We start from the raw sequence: 21,390 nt of genomic DNA, 5'->3' as shown, positions 1-21,390 counted from the left end.
TGGACGTGATTTTGTGTTTTACAGCTGTTTATTTAACGTTCATGAAATTCTATTAGACATTATTGAATTGTTTAGAAATTGTCTGAGACAGAGACACGACAGATGTTTTCACATCATGCTTGTTGACTGTGACTACATTATGACACTGCTCTACATAAGCAGATGCATATTAAGATATCAAACCTCCTCACTGTGTTTTCTGAGTGAACCCTGCATGTGTGCACTCATCATTACTTTCCCGAGTGAACAGAAACGACTCGCAGACCACAGAAACCAATAGTAATGACAGTATTCTTTAAGTACAGTGGAGCTTGACGGAGCCGCGCAGAGATGAAACGAGAAAACAGGAAATAACCACAAGATAATATGCTGTTGAGGAACACCACCAATTACTCCCCCGAACCACAAATCTACAGTGAGACAAATCTCAAAGTTTTTGCTCTGTGATGAGATCCCAAAGAGAGAGCTCCTCGCCCTTCTCGAGAAGGGAAGATCGCTGACCTGCCACCGGCTTTGTCGAGCAGGTCGCTCCATCTCTCTGCCAGGCTCTGGAGCTGGCTCTGGATTTTCTCTCGGTCCTGAGTGTCCGCGGTGGCTGCGATCCTCGCGCCCTCGGCACGGATCATCTCCACGGTCGGGCGGCGATCGTCCAACAGCCTCTGCAGCAGCTGGAAGAAAAGAAGCGCACACAGTTGTTGGTACAAATGATTTCTAAGAGAGAACTTGTACTTTTGATTTGTTTCAAATGAACTGATATTTTGATTGATCTTCTCACGGGGCCGTAGTGTTCGATGTTACGAGTTCATATTTTCAAACTGTTACATACTGATGATGTAAAAACTTTGTTACATGAGCAGAGTTCTCTCCACAGATAATAAATAAATGAATGTTGATGACAAATGAAGTTTGGATTCATCACAGGACTCGTGCAGTACGTGGTATATCCTCAATAAACTGAGGACTGAATGTACGCTGCCTCATCAAATTTGCTAAAAGCTGTTTTTGTTTTTTCAGTCAACATGTTGCAGAATATTAATCCAAACTTCAAATCTAATCCCTCCATGTTTGACTGAACACTAATCAGAAAATACGCATCTGCAAAACAACTCGACTAACAAAATGTGTTCCTGCATGAAATCAGTGAAGATGTTTTTCCTCTGTTAGCAACACTTCCACTTCCTTCCATCGATTTTTGGCTCTTTGAGCTGTCATCAGTGTGATATCTTGTTCTCACATACAGGTTATGTGCTAGTTTCTAAACTGTTCAGTTATCGAGGCACCGACCTTTTTAAGAACAACAAACAAACACACGAGCGTACTTCCTCTCTCTCTCTGCTTTGATCGAGCGTCACTTCATCCGCTGGAATGCACTTTGCGACATTTTCTCGTTCTTTCTTAGCCCGGCGGTGACACGACTGTCCGTCACGGATGTAAACACGTGTGATTGATCGCCGGCCGAGTCTGCAGCACTCTTATGTGCACAAACACAGGAAGTGTATGTTGGATAAACAGGGAAAAGTGTGTGTGTGTGTGTGTGTGCGTGTCTGAAAACAATACAAATCGACCATGCGTGTGTGCGTGCGTCTGTTTTTATGCCAGTCTGACTGGCAGACGGTCAACTGGGGCTGTGGGACTGCCAGGCAGACGGATCATTGAGTGTGTGTATGCGTGTTTGTCAGTATAATATCTATTGTTTGTGGTTGAAGGACACTGGGGACATCTGAATATCAATAAAATCTCGATATGTTTTTCTTGATGATGTGTGAATGAATGACAGAAGATACTTCAGAGAAAGAAGAGGAGGGTTTGTGTGAGAGGAGCTGAGCGTCGTGCTCGATGTTCAAAAATCTGACGAAGCGCTTCAAAACGTCACCTGATAACTCAAAGAACGACACCGAACTACAAAGATTTCTCTTCGTAGGCGTGTTGATGTGAGACAGGATTTGATTCTTGTACCTTTTGTTCCTGGATCTGGGCCTTGACCACACGGTACTCTGCAGACGGAGGTTTCTGATTGGCCACCAGCTCCTCCGTGTCGCTCAGCCAGCTCAGCAGCGGCTCCAGAGCATCCTGGAATTTTCCGCAGTGTAACAAGGCCTCCTGCAGCTGGGCGATCCGCTCCGCCACCTGAGGACAGGAGAGACGACAAAGTTGATGTGACACACTGCATCCTGTGGATCTCGTGGCGTTTTCACGCTCGTAGCGAGTCGTACCCGCTTGTTGAGTGAGTTCCAGCAGAGGTTGGTGGTCTCCAGGTCGTGCTCCAGCGCCTGGGTGTCGGTGTGTTTGGCGGCGCTCTGGATCAGACCCTGACCCACAGCGTTGACGTGCTGCAGCTTCGGCTGAATGCTGTCCACCTGCTCTCTCTCCACAGCCTGGAAGAGGACGAAACAAAGGGGTCATCGTTAATTAACTTACTCACAGTGGTCTTCGTTTAAAGAGTTTATTTGACAGCAGAAGAAGTCAGTCGGCAAAAATACACCGCGCATTCAATCTGCGTGACAACAAACGGGAGTGAACCTCGCTACATTATGTACAGTATATATATAGAAGCGACTGGATATTAGGAGACGAAAGACAGACAGAGGGATGTGCAGAGATAAGAGAGGAGAGGAAGGCAGCAAGGGGACGGGAGGAATGAGGGAGGAGAGGGAGGAGAAAAAAAGATGAGGGAGAGAGAGGAGGATTACGGGGATTAGAGGGTTGGACAAGTAAGGGGGCTGGCTGGAAAAGGCTGAGTTGGCAGTGAACACACTAACACAGACCTACACTGACACACATTTATAGGAAATACACACACACACACACACACACACCTTCGCCTGTCTGGACACATTACTCACACACACGCGTCACGATGGAGGCTGGAGCCATCTTGTGATGACAATAGAAGCAGCCACCCGAAACTAAAGACAACCAGACTTCACTTCCCTGGCCGAAAAAGACCGAGCGACAGCCAATACAGCTCCTCTGTCATCGTACACTACTGTATCCAAATATACGGAGCAGCGGGTTTCAAAGCTCGGCCCAGGGTCCCTTTGGGGGTCGTTGGGGAGATTGCGGAGGTCCAAATCAATTTAGAGTATTTAGATTTAACTGTATTTCAACTGAAAATACTTTTTACAGGTGCAGGAGTTCAGTAAACAGCAACTACTTTTACATTTAATATGCAAAAATGCAACACATTCACTAGTCATGGCTGCTTTTCTCCACACAGTTTAATATATTTTAGTGTTTTTAAAGATGCAGTACGTAGGATTTAGTAGAATCTAGTGGTGAAGTTGCAAATTGAAACCGACTGAATACTGTTTGCCTCACCGTCCCGTCACAGGCATGACGGATAAACTACTGTCACCGTGAAACTCGTGTAGGTTTGTAGAAACATGACTCTCTTATTTTCAGGTGATTATACATGCACCAAAACATAGTTATGCTTATTATGCCAACAGATCTCCTTAAATGTTACACACTGGACCTTTAAATGGGTTCATCACTTAAGGCTCGTGGTAGTTATAAAAGACATTTTGATCAGTTACAGACTTCGGTAATGAAAGTCAAAACCAAAACTTATGAGGTGTTGAGACAGAGTCAAGGCCGAGAGCAGACAGTGCTCAGGCAGCTGATGTTCACAAAGCCTCGCTGGGTGAAGCGTAGCTACATTGAGTCACCTCGTTAAGCGTCTCTTTGTTTGTCTGGACTCTGTTTTGCAGCTGAACTCTTCATGGTTCAGGGATTTAGCTGATGTCTGACAAATAAATCAGACGATGCACAGGCGACTGACCGGTCTTGAACTAAAATCCAGAGTCCTCTTTGTTTGAGACCGAGACAAAGACGAGGCCTTCTTGAGGTCAGTCTCAAGACCGATCTTGCAGCCCTAAAATACATGAATACATGTTATACTCAAAGGTCCCCTCATTCTCTGATAAAAAACTTTATGACTTCTCAGTAACTTCTCATCATTTTAATGTTTCATTTCAGACTTTCGAGCACATCCCTGACCTAAAAAAACGTTGTTCCCGTCTGATTTGTTTCTGCTGTTTTCTCTTCGGGGGTAAACAGTCTGCTTCCACAGTTCGTCTAACGGTGGAGACAGAACCAACAGCTCATGTAATGAATGTGAGAAAAAGAAAAATACATTCTGCTAAATTCCTGTAAACCGTTCTGCTCTTTCCAACAATTATCCAAATCCACAAAACAACTCGCACAATTTCATGGTATTCCACCAATCCCCTGACCAGAGGGACCGCTGTGAAATTCTTCACATTTGGTCCAGTCCGGGACAAAATCCCATCATGCTGGGGTCCGAAGCAGTAATGTGGAGTTAGGGGGGGTTTGAGAAGTCCCGACATTCAGAATCGGCCCACAGAGGCAGAATTAAGCCCGGTGGTTTATAACGCTGTGGCAGCCAAACCCCAATGGCCACACAAAGAGACACACAAATAACCAGATGTGCACATCCAGAACACACACACACACACAACGGATTTTGGTAAATCCACGCCTCAGGGAAAATAGCTGGTGTGACAATATTGAAAGGGGGAGAGGGAAAATGTAGGTTTGGGTTTCAGTGAAATACCACAATGGCCTGGAAGAAGATTCAACAGTCGTGGGTGTCCGATCACTGATCGCAAGAAAACACTGCACACTGCTACAGCTGATACAACTGACATGAAAACATGTGAACAAGAAACAGCAGAAAATCTAAAAGATCCATCAAATAATCAGCCAGCTAACAGACAGACAGTGAGTCTGAAAGGAGACCTGGAGTGTTATTCAGCATTTACTCTGCTGGGAAATGGTGTAAAGTCCCTCTGGGTTGGAGCAGGTTGCTGCCTCAAGTGAAGGAGTTTTGTTCACGAGGGGACAATGGTGCATGAGATGGACTGAAGGGTTGATGCGCCTCTGCAGTTTTCTGGACGTTATACCGGACCGATGTGGGCTGAGCCAGAAGGCAAAGCTCTCGACGTTCCAACCTTCACCTGTGGTCATGAGCTTTGGGCAGTGACCGAAAGAATGAGATCGTGGATACAAGGAACCGAAACGAGCTTCCTTGGAGATAGGATGAGGAGCTCGGACATCCGGAGGGAAGCTCGAATTGGAGCCGCTGCCTGTTTTGCATCGAAAGGAGCCAGCATTTGATTAGGATGCTTCCTTTTGTTTGGAGGTGTTCCGGACACGTCCAACTGGGAGGAGATCCCAGAACTTACAGAGCTCATCTAGTCTGGGAAGGCTTCAGGATCTCCCAGGAGGAGCTGGAACAGGCGGACCCCGGGAAAGCGGTGGAAAACATGAATATTTCTTTGTGGTTAAACTGAAGTCGTAAGTATGTTTTTATTTGTGCCGTTCATTCGTCACGATTCAAAACACATTCACCTGCATTCAAAGACTTTTAAAAGTCTTTGGATTTGGATTTACGATGTGTCGTAATTACGCTGTGCTGTTTACAGACCCGCACGGTCAAATCACTGAGCTGTTCTGTTGAGCTGGAACGTGTTTCTGAGTCTGTGCAGCGGCTCATAATCAAAGAGTTTACAGGTTTCTGCTCATCTGGTTCAAATATGGCATCAAACTGCAGGTTCTCCACGCCAAGGCTTCGTGTGTGTGTGTGTGTGTGTTCTAATCTTTGCATAAGTTTGTGCAAGTGTGCGTGATTAAATATGAATGAATATGTGTGTGTGTGTGTGTGTGTGTGTGTGTGTGTTCCTGTCCACTTTGGATGCAGCTGTGTTGTGGTGATGGGCGTCATGGCTGCTCAGAACAGGAAGTCTGTCGGCCAGAACAACAATGACTGCAGCCATGACCTGCTCCACCCTTCGCCTTATCCTGGTGTGTGTGTGTGTGTGTGTGTGTGTGTGTGTGAGCACATGTCACATGTGTGTGTGTGTGACAGAGATAGAGGGGAACAGCAGAGGAAAAAACAGGGAAAGTACACCCATTCATCATCTAAACACACACTGCGGTGTGTGTATATAAACGTGTTGTAGGTTGCGTGTGCTCACTTTTCTGTCCTCTGTTGTGTTTCTCTCTCTCTCTTTCTCTCTCTCTCTCTCTCTTTCAGCCGCCCTCTCTGCTCCTTCTCTCCCCTCACCAGCTCCGAGTGGTTGACTCCTCTAAACCAGAGCTCTGGAAAATGTCCCACATACTTGTCATTCTTCCCTACCTCAGCCAGCACGCAGGAACACACGCACACACTCTTAACAGAGCTGACTGAACTATCACCACCATACTTGTCATCCTTCCTCCTCCTCCTCTTCCTCCTGATCTCTCTGCCGCATCCATTCCCTTTTTACTCCCCCCTCCGACAGCTTCGTCCCACTCCGTCTCTCCACATGGACTTCACTGGATTTCTCACTTCAGTGTGGACAGGCGATAAAAAAGAAAGTAGATGTGACTAAAGCCGGGGATCGGACGTGAGAGGCTAAATACTGTTTGTGCCGATGCGTCTCGTCAAACAGACATCAGCCCGAGAGGCTGCTGAAATCTTCTGGAAGATGAAAGAATTCATTTTACATGTTTATCAAACGAGTGCAGAGATTTTCAGCAGTGCAGATTTTTGTCTGAACCGGCGGATAAAAACCCGGCTGTCACTTCAATTCTGCTAAATCTGACACTGACGATTTAATAAAAACGTTTTCAGAGGACGGCGCTCGTATCTGCTCAAAACATGCAACTCATCACAGAGCTGCAACGATTAACCATCGACTAATCAGTCAAATTAGATAATCGATGGATCACTTTAGTCATTTTTCAAACAGGAACTCCAAATATTTGCTGGTTAAAGCTTCAAATGTGAAGAAAACTAATTATATAATTGTGAAAATGATAATTAGTTTCAGAGTTTTTCTCATAACATTAAATATTTATGACTAAAGACGTAAAAAAAAGAGTTTAACACTTAAAAACTTGTTTGGTTTAATCAAATGCTGCTCATTTCTGCGGCATCCTCTTCCACCAGCTCAAAGTGAGACGAGAGAAGAGCACAAATCAAACAAAGTGCACAGAAACATCTCAGATCTTTCTGACTTTGCAGATTGTTTCGTGCTCGTTCTCCTCACGGAGTTTAAACCAGGTCACAAACGCTGCACGGATGTGAAAACACAGTGCTGCTTCGTAACAGATCGAGTAACATCGCAAATATTTTCACTGGGCTCAAACCTCAAAGAGTGAAACAGACCTCCAACTCATCCTCACTTTGGAGGTCGACGTTACGTAACAGTGCTTTTGTTTTCTGTGTGTGGACGCTCTTGCTCATCTGTCAGGCTAACAATGCTGAGGAGAGTAATCGCCGTGCTGATGACGAACATGTTGCTCCAAACATTAAAGACAACATGCCGAGGAGATCACGTGCAGGACGGTTAAAGTTCGCCTTTTATCTTCCTCTCACTCCATAACTGATTTCCATAACTACGCGATCTGTCGACATCATGAGAACAGCTAGTGGTCACATGAAGAACGCGTGCGTCTTCAAAGTGTTTCCTCTGAAGCTGCAGCACTGTGAGACAAAAACTGCTGCGTGATTAAAGGCAGACAGGAACTGTGATGGTCTATTCAAACTGGATGTGCGTGGGTGTGTGTGAGTGATAAAACGAGCAGCCTGAACATCCTGCATGGGTGAAGTGTTCTGGTAACCAGCGCTGCTATCGCCTCTCCTCCCTCTTTCTATTCCTGCCTCTCGCCTTGTCTCTCGCTCTCTTCCTGGCTTTCAACCCTCATCCTTCCTCGCTCCAGCCTTTCTCTTCTAATGGAGCGAGGGGGAGGAAGGAAAAGGGTAGAAAAATCTTTCCAAGCTAAACTCGACGAGAGAGGAGGGAAACTATTTCTTTTCGCTTTGAGCCGCGGATTGACGGGGATGAAGGGGTTAATAAATCCCATTTGGAACCAGCGTCCTTATTTAAACATCCACACACAAACGGACACAAATCTCATGCAAATGTGGAGCGTATTCAAAACACGCTGGCTCAAAGTTCACTGTGCTCACTTCACTTTATTGTCCCACCAGGAACTCTTTTGTCTTTTAGGGATTACATTACACTACACATCAGCTCCCTGCGAGACAGACAGAGACAGAGTGATATATGAATTCATCTATGGAGGGTGATTCTAGTTTCCTGTTCATGTCTGACAGGAGACATCTACGTTTCTAAAAGCCTTGTTGTCTCATATGAGAGTGATGCACCGAGACAAAAATATATAAAATCATTGAAAAAAAGCTTCAAATATTTGATCTGTTTTACATTTTTAAGCGTTTCTACGAGAGATCAATGAGTTCCTTCCTGCGTGTGCTTTCATGTTTTTCTGTGTTCCTGAACACGTCTCTCTCTCTCTCTCTCAGCCTTTTGCAGGTTTATCCCGGAGGCGGTTGTTCAGTACCAGAATTATCACATCAATCAAAGCACAAATGTATGAGCCGTGGACCTGAAGCCACCTGGTTCTCTCTCTCTCTCTCTCTCTGTGTGTGCTTCAACATCCGTCTTTCAATGCCTCGTGTTTTTCAGGCCCATTCGTTCGTCTGATTTCATCTCGAATTGGAAATGATTTGGAACAAAAATGTGGTATGTGCAGAATTCAGAAAAACCCACAGCAGGTTTTTACTGCGTCAGAGTTCATTTCAAAACTGATTTCATAAGACATGAAACTGGCAATAGAAGTCACAGTTAGGGTTTAAGTCCAAATCTGTTTGGACTGTGTACAAATCCTGTTCGTGTCCTCGACCATCTCACACTGCACGGCAACATTAAGTCCTCTAGTTTCTGTGTTGACATTTTTACGTGCTTAAATCTTGAATCTGCAGACAGAAACAACAAATAACTGACTGAATCTGTGTGTAAGCTGCTGTCGGTCAGTCCGTCCCAACCCATCAAACATTACAAAAGCTAGTCCATCTGTCTGTGGGACACATGTACATACAATGTGCCTTAAAATTAGCTCCATATTAATCCAAAGACCTTCTGCCTGCGTCCGCCTGCCAGCGTAGCTCTCTTATTGTTGAACCAAAAGCCCCCACGTAGCGCTGAAAGGTGCCCCCTCCCCACGCGCGCCCGCCCGAGCAAACAATAGCTTCCTCTACCCAACCTCCATGCTGCCTGTCATAACTCTTTTTGTGTCTGCGTCTTTGTCTTTCCAAACTCAGTGCACCTATCTGTCCTCCCCGCGTCTTTGCTAAATCCCCTTTCAATGAATTTCCAACAGCAACTTAATTGCCGGGGGGTTTGTTTTAGTGTGGATACAAAGAGAAAAAGTAAAGAAATAAAAGAAGCAGACAGACAGAGATGGAATGAAAAGGGATACAAGGCGAAACAGACAGAAAGAAAACAGAGAGCGACAGACTGGACCGGCACCAGAGTCCAGTTCCAGTGTTAGCCCTGGCTCAGTCTTATCTGATATGCAGGTTTATATTCCCCCCTGACAACTTCACACACTGTTTGTGTAGCCATGCTGGCAGAGGCAGCTCCCCTCTCGCAGAGAGCCACAGTATTTACCTCTCACCTCCTTATCTGAGCAGCAAAACCATCCAGGCATGGACGAGAAGAAGGAGGAGGGAGGAGGAGGAGGAGGAGGGAGCATGGCTGAGGAAAGGGAATTTCATAACACGACAAAAGTGCACGTGTCACAGTTCAGAAATGTGAACAAAGACTGGAGAGTTGAATTTCCAAAGTCATCCATCGTTCAAGACTCAGCTGTGTTTCTGCGGCAGCACTGATAACTGACTCACTCAATAACTTTATATAAAGAGATAAAGCGTGCATTATTAAAAGCTCGCCGTCGCCTTTTGGGACAAAACTTTTAATTGGAGGCAAGTTTGTGTCTGGAAATAGCTGAAGCAACTTTGTGTTTCTGTTTGAAAATCTAAAGTTTATTTCTCTGAGCGACTTTAAAGTTTCTTCTGTGTCTGACCTGGGAAATAGAAATGAAAGTTCAGTATCTGGCAGAACTAAATGCCACAGTATGAACCCCGTTTCTTTCTTTCTTTTTTTGCCTGATGTTGTTACACATCATCTGCACCACGGCGCTCTGCGCGGCTGTAATTCTCCGAGTTAGATCTTGAGGCTGAGTGGACACGACATCTGATTACATTAAACTGAAGCCAGAGAGGTCGTGACTGCAGAGACAGCAAACAGACGTGGACTGATAACACACACACACACACACACACACACACACACACACACACACACACAGACAGACGGGGAAGAGCAAATGAGTTGTGACTGACTGGGTCAGAGCAGACAACTTACGCCTGATGGGAAGTATAACGTAATAAAACGAGGAGTTTGTGGGATCAGGTGCATCAGAGGCCAAACCGGATCACACGCTGCTGGTTCACGATGTGTGGACTTTGTCTGCATTAATCGATCCATTAATGGAAAGATCATTCGGTTCGATCCTGCGAGCGAAGCCTGCATGGATTTTCCTGAGATCACACAATGATTTCAGCACATTTCATATGCCGCCTTCCTGCCAGCTCACATAATGTCAGGTAGGCTGCAGAAAACTAAAGATAAATTCAGAGGCAGATCTGGGCCAGACACTGAGTCATAGCAGAGCTCCTAGAAAGCACGACAGCCTGTCAAACACGGCGTCACACATAAACACACACCTTTACATGCAGCCCACACGGTCAAACACAGAGAGGTAAGATAGGAGAGGACTGACGCTACATGAACACAACAAGCCGCGCACTGAATGCAGATGAATGCAGAGAGAGAGTCTGACGGTCACATTGACAGTCCTCTGTGCTGCTCACGCTAATCTCGCAGCATTTATAGAATATCCATTTCAGATCGGCGTCTGTGACACGGTGTATAACTGCGACGGTGATTACATTCTCCGAAATCAACTCAAACTGTGAAAGTCATCCAGAAAAGTCTCGCTCCGTTTACAAACCAGCCGACATTTCTCACAAATTATTTGAACGAGGAGGCGAAACCTCTGCACACACACACACACACACAGCCGGGACACAGCGTGACTTTGTATGGAAACACGGCATTCTGTGCTCTATATACAGACGGCGTAAACACAACAATAGCATGCCCTTGAGATACACGCTGTTGACTCTTGCACTTGAGATCGGCATTGTAAGCAGGCCGCTGGGCACACATGCTCTTTTAGCCTCGCGACAAATAAACATGTGATCAATCTCAAATATGTGCATGCACTGTAGATTAGCCCCACACACACACACACACACACACACACACCATACGCACACCCACACTGACTGACCCTGAGGGTAGTTTCCCATAAGCAGCAAAACCCCCCTCTGAGCATCATATTGCAATCATTTAAAGCCCTACTACTCAAACACAACTAGCTAATTATGGCGTCTACATACCTTCACCCCACCCCACACATACATTTTCCATGCTATGTCTACATCAGTTACACTCAACGCTTGGCTACCTGACCCAGTTCTTTTTCCATGCTACGCCTCGACGTGTCCGCATGTCCACATCGAATGCATTCGCTGCTAAAAACAGATTTCTGCTTAGCTTTTACTCCTCGTCTAACAATTCTCTCCTATTAGGCTCAACAGACAAATAAACGAGGGCCTCCGCAGTTCAATTTAATTCATTCTCCCCTCTTGGCACTGTATTTAAGGACGCTGCATTCTAGTGTTATATATCAAATCACTCTGGATTAGTGCTTCTGCTAAAGGCCGGATATATAAATAAAAATGCTAGATGCAAGCTCTTTCCCCATGTTAAGTGGAACTCAAAGCACCAACGTGAAGTTCTGTTTCAATTAATTATCAGAGATTAAATGAGAGCATACCTCTACGTCAGTGTTGGAGCTTGGTAATATAGTCGTTGGTTCATTCTCTGCTTTAGAGCTCCTTCCTGATTCTAACAGCGGGTCTGTGACCTCTGTCTGGAGCCCGTCGTCCTCAGGCTTACAGGTCAGCGCCTGGCCCGTTTCAGTCTGTGCAAACAGGCTCTGTAACAGGCCCGGCTCGAGTTGGTCCCAGGCCTGGTCTGTGGACATGATTGGAGGAAAGTCCAGAGCAGAGCCGTCTGATTCCCAGTCACTGTCCCCTGTCATGGAGCCGAGGACAAACTCTACCCCGTCCATCCCAGACTGGGTCCCTTCAGAGTACGAATCCAAGTCCAGCTCCTGAGTATCATCACAGGCTGAGGAGACGTCTGAGGGCCCAGGTTGAGGCCGCTCAGGTGCTGCCATGTAAACAAAGCTATCAGGGGAAAGGAAGGCTCCCTCCTCCTCCTCCTCCTCCTCCTCCTCAGGGTCTGGGCAGCAGGGAGGTTTGGGGACAGGACTCGGGGGAATGAAGTCCTCGAGTGGAGATGGGGGACAGTCATTTTGGTATTGGGGAGGCGCAGAAACAGCCAGGTAAACAAAACTATCTGATATCACAAAGGCCTCCGAGTCTTTCGTGCCAAGCCCAGCACAGCAAGAGTCTGATTTAGACGGCGAGTGAGGTAAAGAGGAAGGGGGTGTCGAGTCTGTGTGCTGAGAGTCTGATTTTGGGGTGCTAGCTGTCACTTCTGTTTCGGTTTCCAGATCTGGATCTTGTCCAGGCGTCTCCAGCCCTGAGACCACATCTACGGGGACAACAAAAGTCTCTGAAGCAAGGCATGTCCCTTCTGTGTCACAAGCTACTGCCACAGCAGGCTCACTAATCTCTGAGGGGACTGGATCTTCTTGACAGGAAGTTTCAACGTCAACATCCTGTGTACATTCATAGTCGATTTCTTTTTCAACTGTGTGCCGAGGCTCGAGGGATTGATCCACGAGAACTCCCTCGCTACTGTCCAAACTTGGCTCAGATTGGTCATACACATCCCAGTCTGTCCCCAACTCCTCTTCCTCTTTCAAATCTGCTTCGTCCTGCTCGATCTCCTCCTCCTCCTCCTCCTCAGCATAAGGGTTCAGAGGACTTCGAGACGGATAGGACGTTCTCTCCTCACAATCCTCGCCATCACGCTCAGACGATGCCCCGCTGTCCAGGTCTGTTTCAGTCCGTGCAGGCCTCGCCTGTTCACAGTCTGTTTGCGTAATGTCACTTATACCAGTTCGGTCTGGTTGGGACATGTGGACCCCGCTGGAGTCAGACTCCAGTTGTTGACCAAGAGCAGAGTCTGTTGGGTAACTCATCTCCTCCTCTACATCTGCCTTGTCCTCATTATAGTCAACATCACATTCTTCATCAATGAAACCATGTTCGTTTTCACAGTCGTGTGCTCGCATCAAGATAATCTGTTCTCTGTGTCCAGAGTCTTTTGAAATAGTCTCTGAGCCTGATGCAACACTATCAGGCTCCACAGAGTTCACTGCATCCAGAGGAAGAGTTCCTTCAAAATCTATCCAGGCAGTCTGTGTTTCTTCCTCCTTCTCCTCTTCCTCTTCCTCTAAACAAGGAAGCGTGTAGGGATCAAAAGGCTCAGGGTCTACACTCATCTCCATTCCTTCCTCTCCTTCGTCCTCTTGACATTGCCTCTCCAGCTCTAGGAAGAGATCATCCGACTCAGCCCCCGAGCTGGGGCAAGGTGAGGCGCTAGGCACCCGAGGACCACCAAACCCGACGGGGGGAGTCAATACAGGCCAATGTCCAGAAGAGCCCGTTAAAACCCATCCCTCTGATTCCAGTGTTTCCCTATCCCAAGACTGGTCAATTATTTCCCTGTTCTCTAATTTAAGAACCGCCTCCCACTCTCTTTCCTCTCTCTGCGCTCTCTCCTCCTCTGCTTTATCCTTTTTCCACGCCTCCTCCTCCTCAATCATCTTCCTGCACTCTTCCTGCTCCTGTTCTTCGAGCTCCTGGAGTATCCTGCGTTCGTCCTCCTCGAATTTGAGTTCGGAGGCTGTGCGTTCTCGGAGCTCTCTGCCCTGAGCACCCCAACCGAGCAGCCCCTCATCGCCTCCCTCCTGACTGATACAGGGGGAGAGAGGCAGACCTCCATAGACTAACCCCTCCTCCTCCTCCTCCTTCAGGAATGGAGATGGGGGGTCTAGTAGATAAAGTGACTCTTCGTCTGTGTTGCTATCCTCGCCCAACAGGGGAGGCAAAGGGGGGAGTACAGGGAAGTTGTGTCGCAGGCCGACTTGGGTTCTTTTCCCTGTCGTTATACTGCGAGGCCAGGTGCGGGCTTTGGTAGGAGGGCAGAAGACTGGTTTTGGTGGAATGAGAGGAGCATTGTCCTCCTGGTCCTGGTCCAAAAGAGGAGAGTCCCTCTCTGAATCTGAGGTCTTAACTGACTCAACAGGCTCCTCTGGGATCTCCCTAATTCCAGCTTTAGAAGAACTAGTAGTCCGTCTGTGCCCATCCGTTTTCCTTTCTACCTGTCTGGATACGCTGGGGCTATGCTGTGGCGTACTTCCAGAAACCTGGGGTGCCCGAGTCTGGCCAATTGCAGGTAAATGTTCTTTGGAAGGCGATGGCACCGCATGAGTCTGTTTGTGTTGCTTCTGAAGCGCAGGATGAATCTGCTTTTGCCTGCTGAGAGGATGCTGCAGGGGAGGAGGCACGGGGCTCACTGTGGGTGTCAAAGAAGGCGAGGAAGAGACGGGAGGCGTGTGGGGGGCAGATGATAGAGGGGAGGGTGTGTAAGGAGGTAAGGAAGGAGTTGATGAGGTAGGGGTGGATGGGGGGAGGAGAGAAGGAATGGGCTGTAGAGGAGAGACAGGAAGTCCTGCTCCAGAGAGACGCTTCTCCGCTCCTTCGACAGACGAAAACTCAAGTCTCTCTGCAAACTCTGGATAACTCGGGGGCATAAAGGCTTTCCAAGAGCGTCGGTTTGGATTGTCCCTCTTGTCGCCACCTTGATGCCGCCTCTTGGCCACTGCGGCTACCCCGCCAGAGCCAGATGAGGACGGGGCAATAGGCAAACCTGAACCAACAATGCCAACCGGTGGTGACATTATCTGAGGATCACCGGTTAGCTTTAAGGCATCGAAGATCACCCGTTCATCTAGTTTTTTAACTCCACCCGTGTTATCTGCATTCCTGGAGACAAAAACACCACCCAAGTCAGCTCCAATGGTGCCATTGCTGGACAGCGTACTTCCTTCCCCTCTCACCTCCCCACCAGAGCCTAGAGTGCTCCTGGAGGGTTGACACAGTTTGGTCCCTTGGTCAATCTGTTCATTGATGCGCATAGTGTCATATATGGATCGCTGGGGGACGTAGCAATCCTCTATGTACGCCTCATCCTCGTCACCTTTCCCAAGGCAGCGAGGGTTCTGCCTCAGGCAGTCCGGACGGCTCAGGGGCTTCCCCATTATGTCCTTTTTCACTTTTGTTGGGTTGCCACAGAAACCCTATTGTTTAAGGTGCAGACGTGACAGATTAAATATAAAAAAAGGGATTCCTTTACCTTCAATTGTCCAACAATCCACAAAGTCACACAGTCCATTAGGCTGCATTTAACAAATCCTTCAGGTTTCACATTCTGTGAAAAATATATTCAAAGTTTCATCATCCACGGTTTCATTCCTCCGGTGTATGCAGCACTCTCGTCTATGTCACTTCAACAGTGGTGCATTTCCTTGGTCTTTCTGAGATGCTGTGTGGCATCAGCGAGGGAGCGAGAGGAGAGACAGCCCTCCCCCTCGGCACCATATTAATCACCAGCCCTGTTTATTTGAAAGACTGTTAGGAATGAGGCAGAGGTGGAGGGATGAACAGAGGGAGGAAGGGAAAGAAACAGTCATCCTCTCCCTCTCTGAGAAGTCCAAAGTCCGAGGTAAGGTGAGGACCGTTCAGATAACACCGCTTTGTTTTGCTGTCAGGAGCGCAGAGTACAACTCCCTCCTCCATAATCACGTACGGCAACTCATTCCTTGACCCCTTTTTAGCCTCACTATGAGCTCCTGCCTCCTTCCTCCTTCCTCTACGGTCTCCTCTCCTCTCTGTGCCACAACAGGAAAAAGCCAGAGAGGGCTTGGACAACTTCAGTGGTCTCAGTGAGAGGCAGGCAGGGAAGTGTAAAAGTCTCCTTTTAAGGTGAGAAAACCCACTCTCTGTTATATAAAAGAAAGGGTGCGTGGGGTGCTCTCAATAAGAAGGTACAATACTCCATGGATTTGTTTCACTTTTAGCTTCTTTTGTTAAAAAAATGTTTCTTGCAGAAAAAATTTACATAAGTTAAAGACACAAAAATATAAAAAATGTCAATCCTTGATGACTCTGAGGCAACAACTTGAGAAAAATATGAAAATAGAAATCCCTTTACCAAGTCACTGCCACTTTGTGGTCCGGTGAGTGTTCAAGCAGGCTTTTCTTTTTCTGTCCTCTGCTTCCATCACAAAGAGTCAGGGGTTTTCTGCCCGGAGGACAAACCCTGCAGTCATCATTAGTGAAAGAAAATCCACCCCATCATCCACACGACAGTCGATTTGAAGAAAAAAATCCAGAACAAAGAGGAAAGCAGTCGGCTTCTGCGTGAAGAAATCCCTGTAAATGTTTCAGTTCTTTGCTTTTATCTTGCTTTCTTTCTCTCTCTCACATCCTCAGATCATCCACAGCTCCGGGGGGAGAGGTGTTACAGTGGATCGAAAGCCGGCAGGATCTTACAGGAGGTGAGGCTGGAGTGAAAGAGGGCATCTGGGGGTAGATAGAAAAAAACAACAAAAAAAAAACGAGGGGGGCTGGATCCTGGACCAGCCAGGCAGGCAGGCAAGCAAGCAGGCAGGGCAGAGCGGCGAGTCGTGGGACTGTATCCAGAGGGCAAAGACCCAGACAGCCCTCCCAGCTCCAGTCCAAGCTTTGCTTTGCAGGCAGCGTCTTCCCCCCTCCTTACCAGCAGACAATCCCAGGACACGCTCCCTTCCCTCTCGCTCTTTTCTTTGCAGCCTTCTTTCTCCTGCTCCGTACTGAGAATGAAACAAAGTGCCACGCAATCCCAGTTCCTCTTCTCTCTTTTTCCTTTCTTTCTTCCTCTCCTTCCTTCTTTCTTTCTTTCTTTGAGACGTGTGGGCTTCCCAGGCTTTGCTCTCTCTTTCTCTCTTTCACTCCCAGTCTCTGTTCTCAGGCCACTACACAGCTGAAATGGTTTGCAGCTGCTAAAAAAATCTCCCTCTTTTCCTCTCACTCTCGCTCTCTTTGCTGCTCCCCCCTCGCCTCCTCTCTCTCTCTCTCTCTCTATCCCCACCTCCCTCCCTGCTCTCTCTCTCTCTCTCTCTCTCTCTCTCTGTCGCTGTTTGTGTTTGAATTCAGCTCCGTTTGTTCTGTTTCCTGCATCGGTATTAAAACACAGGAAGTGCTTCAATCATGCTGGTTTCCTCTCTCCCGAGGAAAAAAAAAAAAACACACATGAGATGGGGAGAACGGGAGAGAGAGAGAGAGAGGTGTAGGGGAGTAAAGTAGCGATAGAGAGGGGGCGTGGAGCCGGAGAGAAAGAGAGTTGTGCAGAGGAGGATTTTTTTGCTCGTTACTAAAAAATCTGAGCTGAAAGCTGCGACGCTGCTGATTATCCCACGCTGAGCGGCGAGTGGCGCTCAGCTATGAAAACTGTTTACACATAAAATCCAGAATTAAAAATGCCTTCATATAATAAATGTAACATAAAACCCAGCTGAGGGTTTCCTCCAGCGCATAATACACTAGCTCACTTACTCTCCATGCCGCTGTTGCCAGATTTGGTGCGGCGGTGAGAGAGAGAGAGAGAAAGAGAGACAGAGAGAGAGAGAGAGAGAGAGAGAGAGAGAGAAGGGGGCTAGTGATGTGAGATGGCTACATTCATCACAGCTTTGTAATCCACTCTTTAATTCTCCGGGGGGCAAACTGCACCCCTCACCCTCCACCTCCTCCTCCTTTTTGGAGCACAAAAACACTGTCATCGGAGTGAAATGATACAGAAAGAAAAAAGAAAGAAGGAAGGAAGGAGGGAGGGATGGAGGTAGAGAGAGAGAGAGAGAGAGAGAGAGAGAGGGGGCGGGACTGTTAGCCGACGGGAGAGAAAGAGGCTTATCAGTAACGAGCGATTGTCCAGGCTGTAGGCTGACGAGGAAGTGAGTCCAGTCCGGTGTTATTCACTCTATTATTTCCACATCTGACATCAGAGTTTTTACTGGTTTCCAGTTGAGACACAAATCCTCCTTTTTGTGCTGCCGGTTTGAGAAATAAATATGGAAAAGACACAGACACACACACACACACACACACACACACAAAGACAGACACACAAAAGTCTGTGATATTCACAGACTCCACTTGTGCATTCCCGTCTGCGCCTTCACTGAAACCCAATCCGGCTGGGGGAGTGTGTGTGTGTGTGTGTGTGTGTGTGTGTGTGTGTGTGTGTGTGTGTGTGTGTGTGTGTGTGTGAGGGGCCAAGAGGAAAAGGGGCTGTGCACAAAAAAAACAGGAGGAGGGTGTGGGTGTGCTGTCTGATTCTTCAGGATGCCACACAAAAAGCTCCCGAAACAGCCACCCGAGTTAGTCAGAAGGGGGATAACCAGTGAATCTGGCAACCTGCAGCCCGACAGGGAACTTTAAGCCACTTTGTTTTTCTCTTGTTATCCAGAGTTAGAGGCTTGTGAGAGCCAGTTGTGGTGTTCCTCCTCCTCCTCCTCCTCCTCCTCCTCCTCGTTCTCTCCTCTGCCCTCCTTTTTCAGCAGCTCTGTTTGTTTAAAGCAGTCTGGCAGAGCTGTGCTGATCTGAACCAAAGCACGCCTGCTTTCTTTCTCTTTCTTTCTTTCCTTCTCTTTCTCGCTCAATCCTTCGCCTTCCAAATATCCAAAACACTCCACAAGCTCTCTCTTTCTCAACTGTTGCACAGAGCAGCCCGTGGCCTGCATGTCAAATATGCTAAATACTCCACTCTTTCTTTTTGACTGCACCCGCCCGGCCCCCCCTCCGCCTCCCTCCCTCTCTGTCAGTTGCGCTGCAGCTGTCATTGCCGCGTCCAAGGCAAACGTCTTCATAGAAACAAAAGGGGTTTGTCACTGGTTTGCTACACACACCCACACACACACACATGCAAGCATGCAAGAGCTCACGAACTCTCGCGTGACCCACGGCTAACCGACAGTCCCCTCCACACAGACCACAACAAGATTTAAACCCGAGCGTTCACAGATGTGGGCCAGCTACCAGGAGAGGGAAAACACCCAAAATATGGAGGCGTGAACGACAAAGAGAAACAGATAAACACATTCAAGTGACACCGATTGACCCGAGTCCATGCCTCCACCCGTGACCCGCCTATGATCTGTTCGAGATTAAACTCGATTCCTCTCCGACAATTTTCATTCATTCCTCAGTCGTCACGGTTAGTTTAAGAGTCACAGCACTGACGGAAAGAAGAAGAGGAGGGAGGGAGGGCGCTGATAGAGGAGTGAAGGGCCGACAGAGGATTAGGGGGTTTAATTTTCCCTCGGGGGGTCACACTGTGTGGAGCAAAAACTTCACTTCCACAGTGCCGTGCAGCACACATCGTCCCCCATTATTCACACATTATGCTGTGGTGGTTTCTGCATAAGTTAAAGTCTCGCACTGGCTTTGTGTGCGTCTCGAGGCTTGAAACCACTTAGTGCAGCGGAGTGACATGAGCACAAACACAGGTGGCGGGCGTAAAGTACGTAGTATTGACTTTTCTGGATGGTTTATTTGCTCATGGGGGAAACACCTGTCAACATCTCGCTGCCTTCAAAAGCCGCCAGAGTAAAAAAATCCACGATTCACCTCTACACAACGTTTAATATCATTTTATTCCTCGACGTCTTGTTCATGCTTCTCTCTCTCTCCGTCCCTCGCTCTGCGGTAACCCGGCAGCAGCAAAAATGTAGCTGCCATTTCGCTTTCTCTCTCTCCAAACCCACCCACCCTCCTCCTCCACCTCCAACTCTCTGGGGTAGTTTTATATTAACTAGGAGAGTATTTCACCTGCCTGTGTATGTGTGTGAGTGTGTGTGAAAGCATGTATTGTTCTCAACCTTCCTCAGACACAAAGACCTGGACCCCGCGCCCACACACACACACACACACACACACACACACACACACACACACACACACACACACACACACACCTCTAAGCAAATAAGGCGAGTACCTCCACCTCCACCATGCTCAATAACTTCAATAAACTCTGCTGTCAATCATCTACACACACCACTGACGATGAACGGTGATTTCAGACTCTGCAGATTTTGCGGCTGATTTTGGGAGTGTGTGTGTGTGTGTGTGTGTGTGTGTGTGTGTGTGTGGGCGGGCGTGTGCAGGTGGCCTTTCAGTTTAACAATAACTTCACACAAACATTCTTTTAGGCAAATAAAAACTTCACACTTTCCCCTCGCCCGGTGTTCTGGTGTGTGCGAGGCGGCGTGTTTTCATTCATCTGGCAGTTAAAGATGGAGTTTAATGTCTATGAGCGATTAATTCTTGGAGGTCGGTTCTTTCTGGTGGTTTTACACCATTTGGGGAGTTTTAGTGTGATAAAAATAGTCTTATTATCCTCCCTTCTTTCTCTCAGTGACCTTCTCTCTCTCTCTCTCACACACACAACAAACAACACCTGTGAGGATTCCTGCTGGGAGGTCAACGCTGGAGGTCATCCCTCTTTTTCTCTCACACACACACACACACACACACACACACACACACACACACACACACACACACACACACACACACACACACCCTCCTCTTCTCTTCTTCTTTAGAGCCTCCTCCACCTCCCACACATCCACCACACACCCACCTGGTCCTCCTTCTCACCGGGATCTTACAACTCTACAGCACGATGCGGCGGCCAAAGTCTCGCTCTCGTGTGTGTCGCTGTGAATCAGCTGTTGTATTCATTTAATTTCTATCATTTAGAACAGGAGCTATATTTTATGGTGCACCTCGCCTGTAATCTAAGTGATGCATCACATTGTTTGACAGCGTTCAGTTGTCCTACAGTTGAGGCGGACATTAAAGATGTCTCTGTGCTTTCGCTCGACCTGCAGCCTGAATCCAATTTAAATAATTAAAAGTTGAGTTTATAGTCAACGCTTAGAGTAACCAACGTTAGAATATCTTGAGAAAAAAATGAATTACATGTATTATTTGATGTCTATTCTTATTTGATGTCTATTCCATCATTTACATGTAGTCATTTAGCTGACTCTTTTATCCAAAGCGACTTAGGAAAAAAGGGGTACGATCAGGGACAGACTCACATAGAATCAAGCTGCAGTTTTTGGTAGTGATCAGAGTGAAGTGACTCGGCCTTCAGGAGGTTTTTCAAGGCCGAGGAACTCTGGTAGGAACTGCTAATCGAGTAGTGAGATGATCACAGCCTGCATCAGGAGTTGGGCAGCATGTTGAGTCAGGTGAGGAGACGTGATCAGATTTGAAGGTCTAGTAAGCCTTCGTTGTTTTTTATTTCATACACAATACTGCATTCAGCTCCATTCAACACTAATAATTTATGGTTAAAGTCAGTT

The 21,390-nt window shown here is 47.3% G+C and overlaps 1 protein-coding gene across 28 annotated transcripts in view; it reads right to left on the bottom strand.

The window, feature by feature from the left end:
- The window catches only part of macf1a (microtubule actin crosslinking factor 1a), a 192,973-nt gene that overhangs the window by 23,328 nt on the left and 148,255 nt on the right, over window positions 1-21,390 (bottom strand). For all 28 annotated transcript variants that reach the window (XM_027286533.1, XM_027286544.1, XM_027286540.1 and 25 more), the window contains 3 exons: window positions 2,214-2,375; window positions 1,957-2,127; window positions 502-668 (listed from right to left, as the gene is read on the bottom strand). In XM_027286533.1, the coding sequence (XP_027142334.1) occupies window positions 502-668; window positions 1,957-2,127; window positions 2,214-2,375 (500 nt within the window). The remainder of the gene's footprint in view (window positions 1-501; window positions 669-1,956; window positions 2,128-2,213; window positions 2,376-21,390) is intronic.

This window comes from Larimichthys crocea, chromosome XIII, assembly GCF_000972845.2.
Source record: "Larimichthys crocea isolate SSNF chromosome XIII, L_crocea_2.0, whole genome shotgun sequence".
NCBI classification, from domain to species: Eukaryota; Metazoa; Chordata; class Actinopteri; family Sciaenidae; genus Larimichthys; species Larimichthys crocea.
The sequence above is the reverse complement of the archived record's forward strand: the minus strand, read 5'-3'. Positions and strand labels throughout refer to the sequence as shown.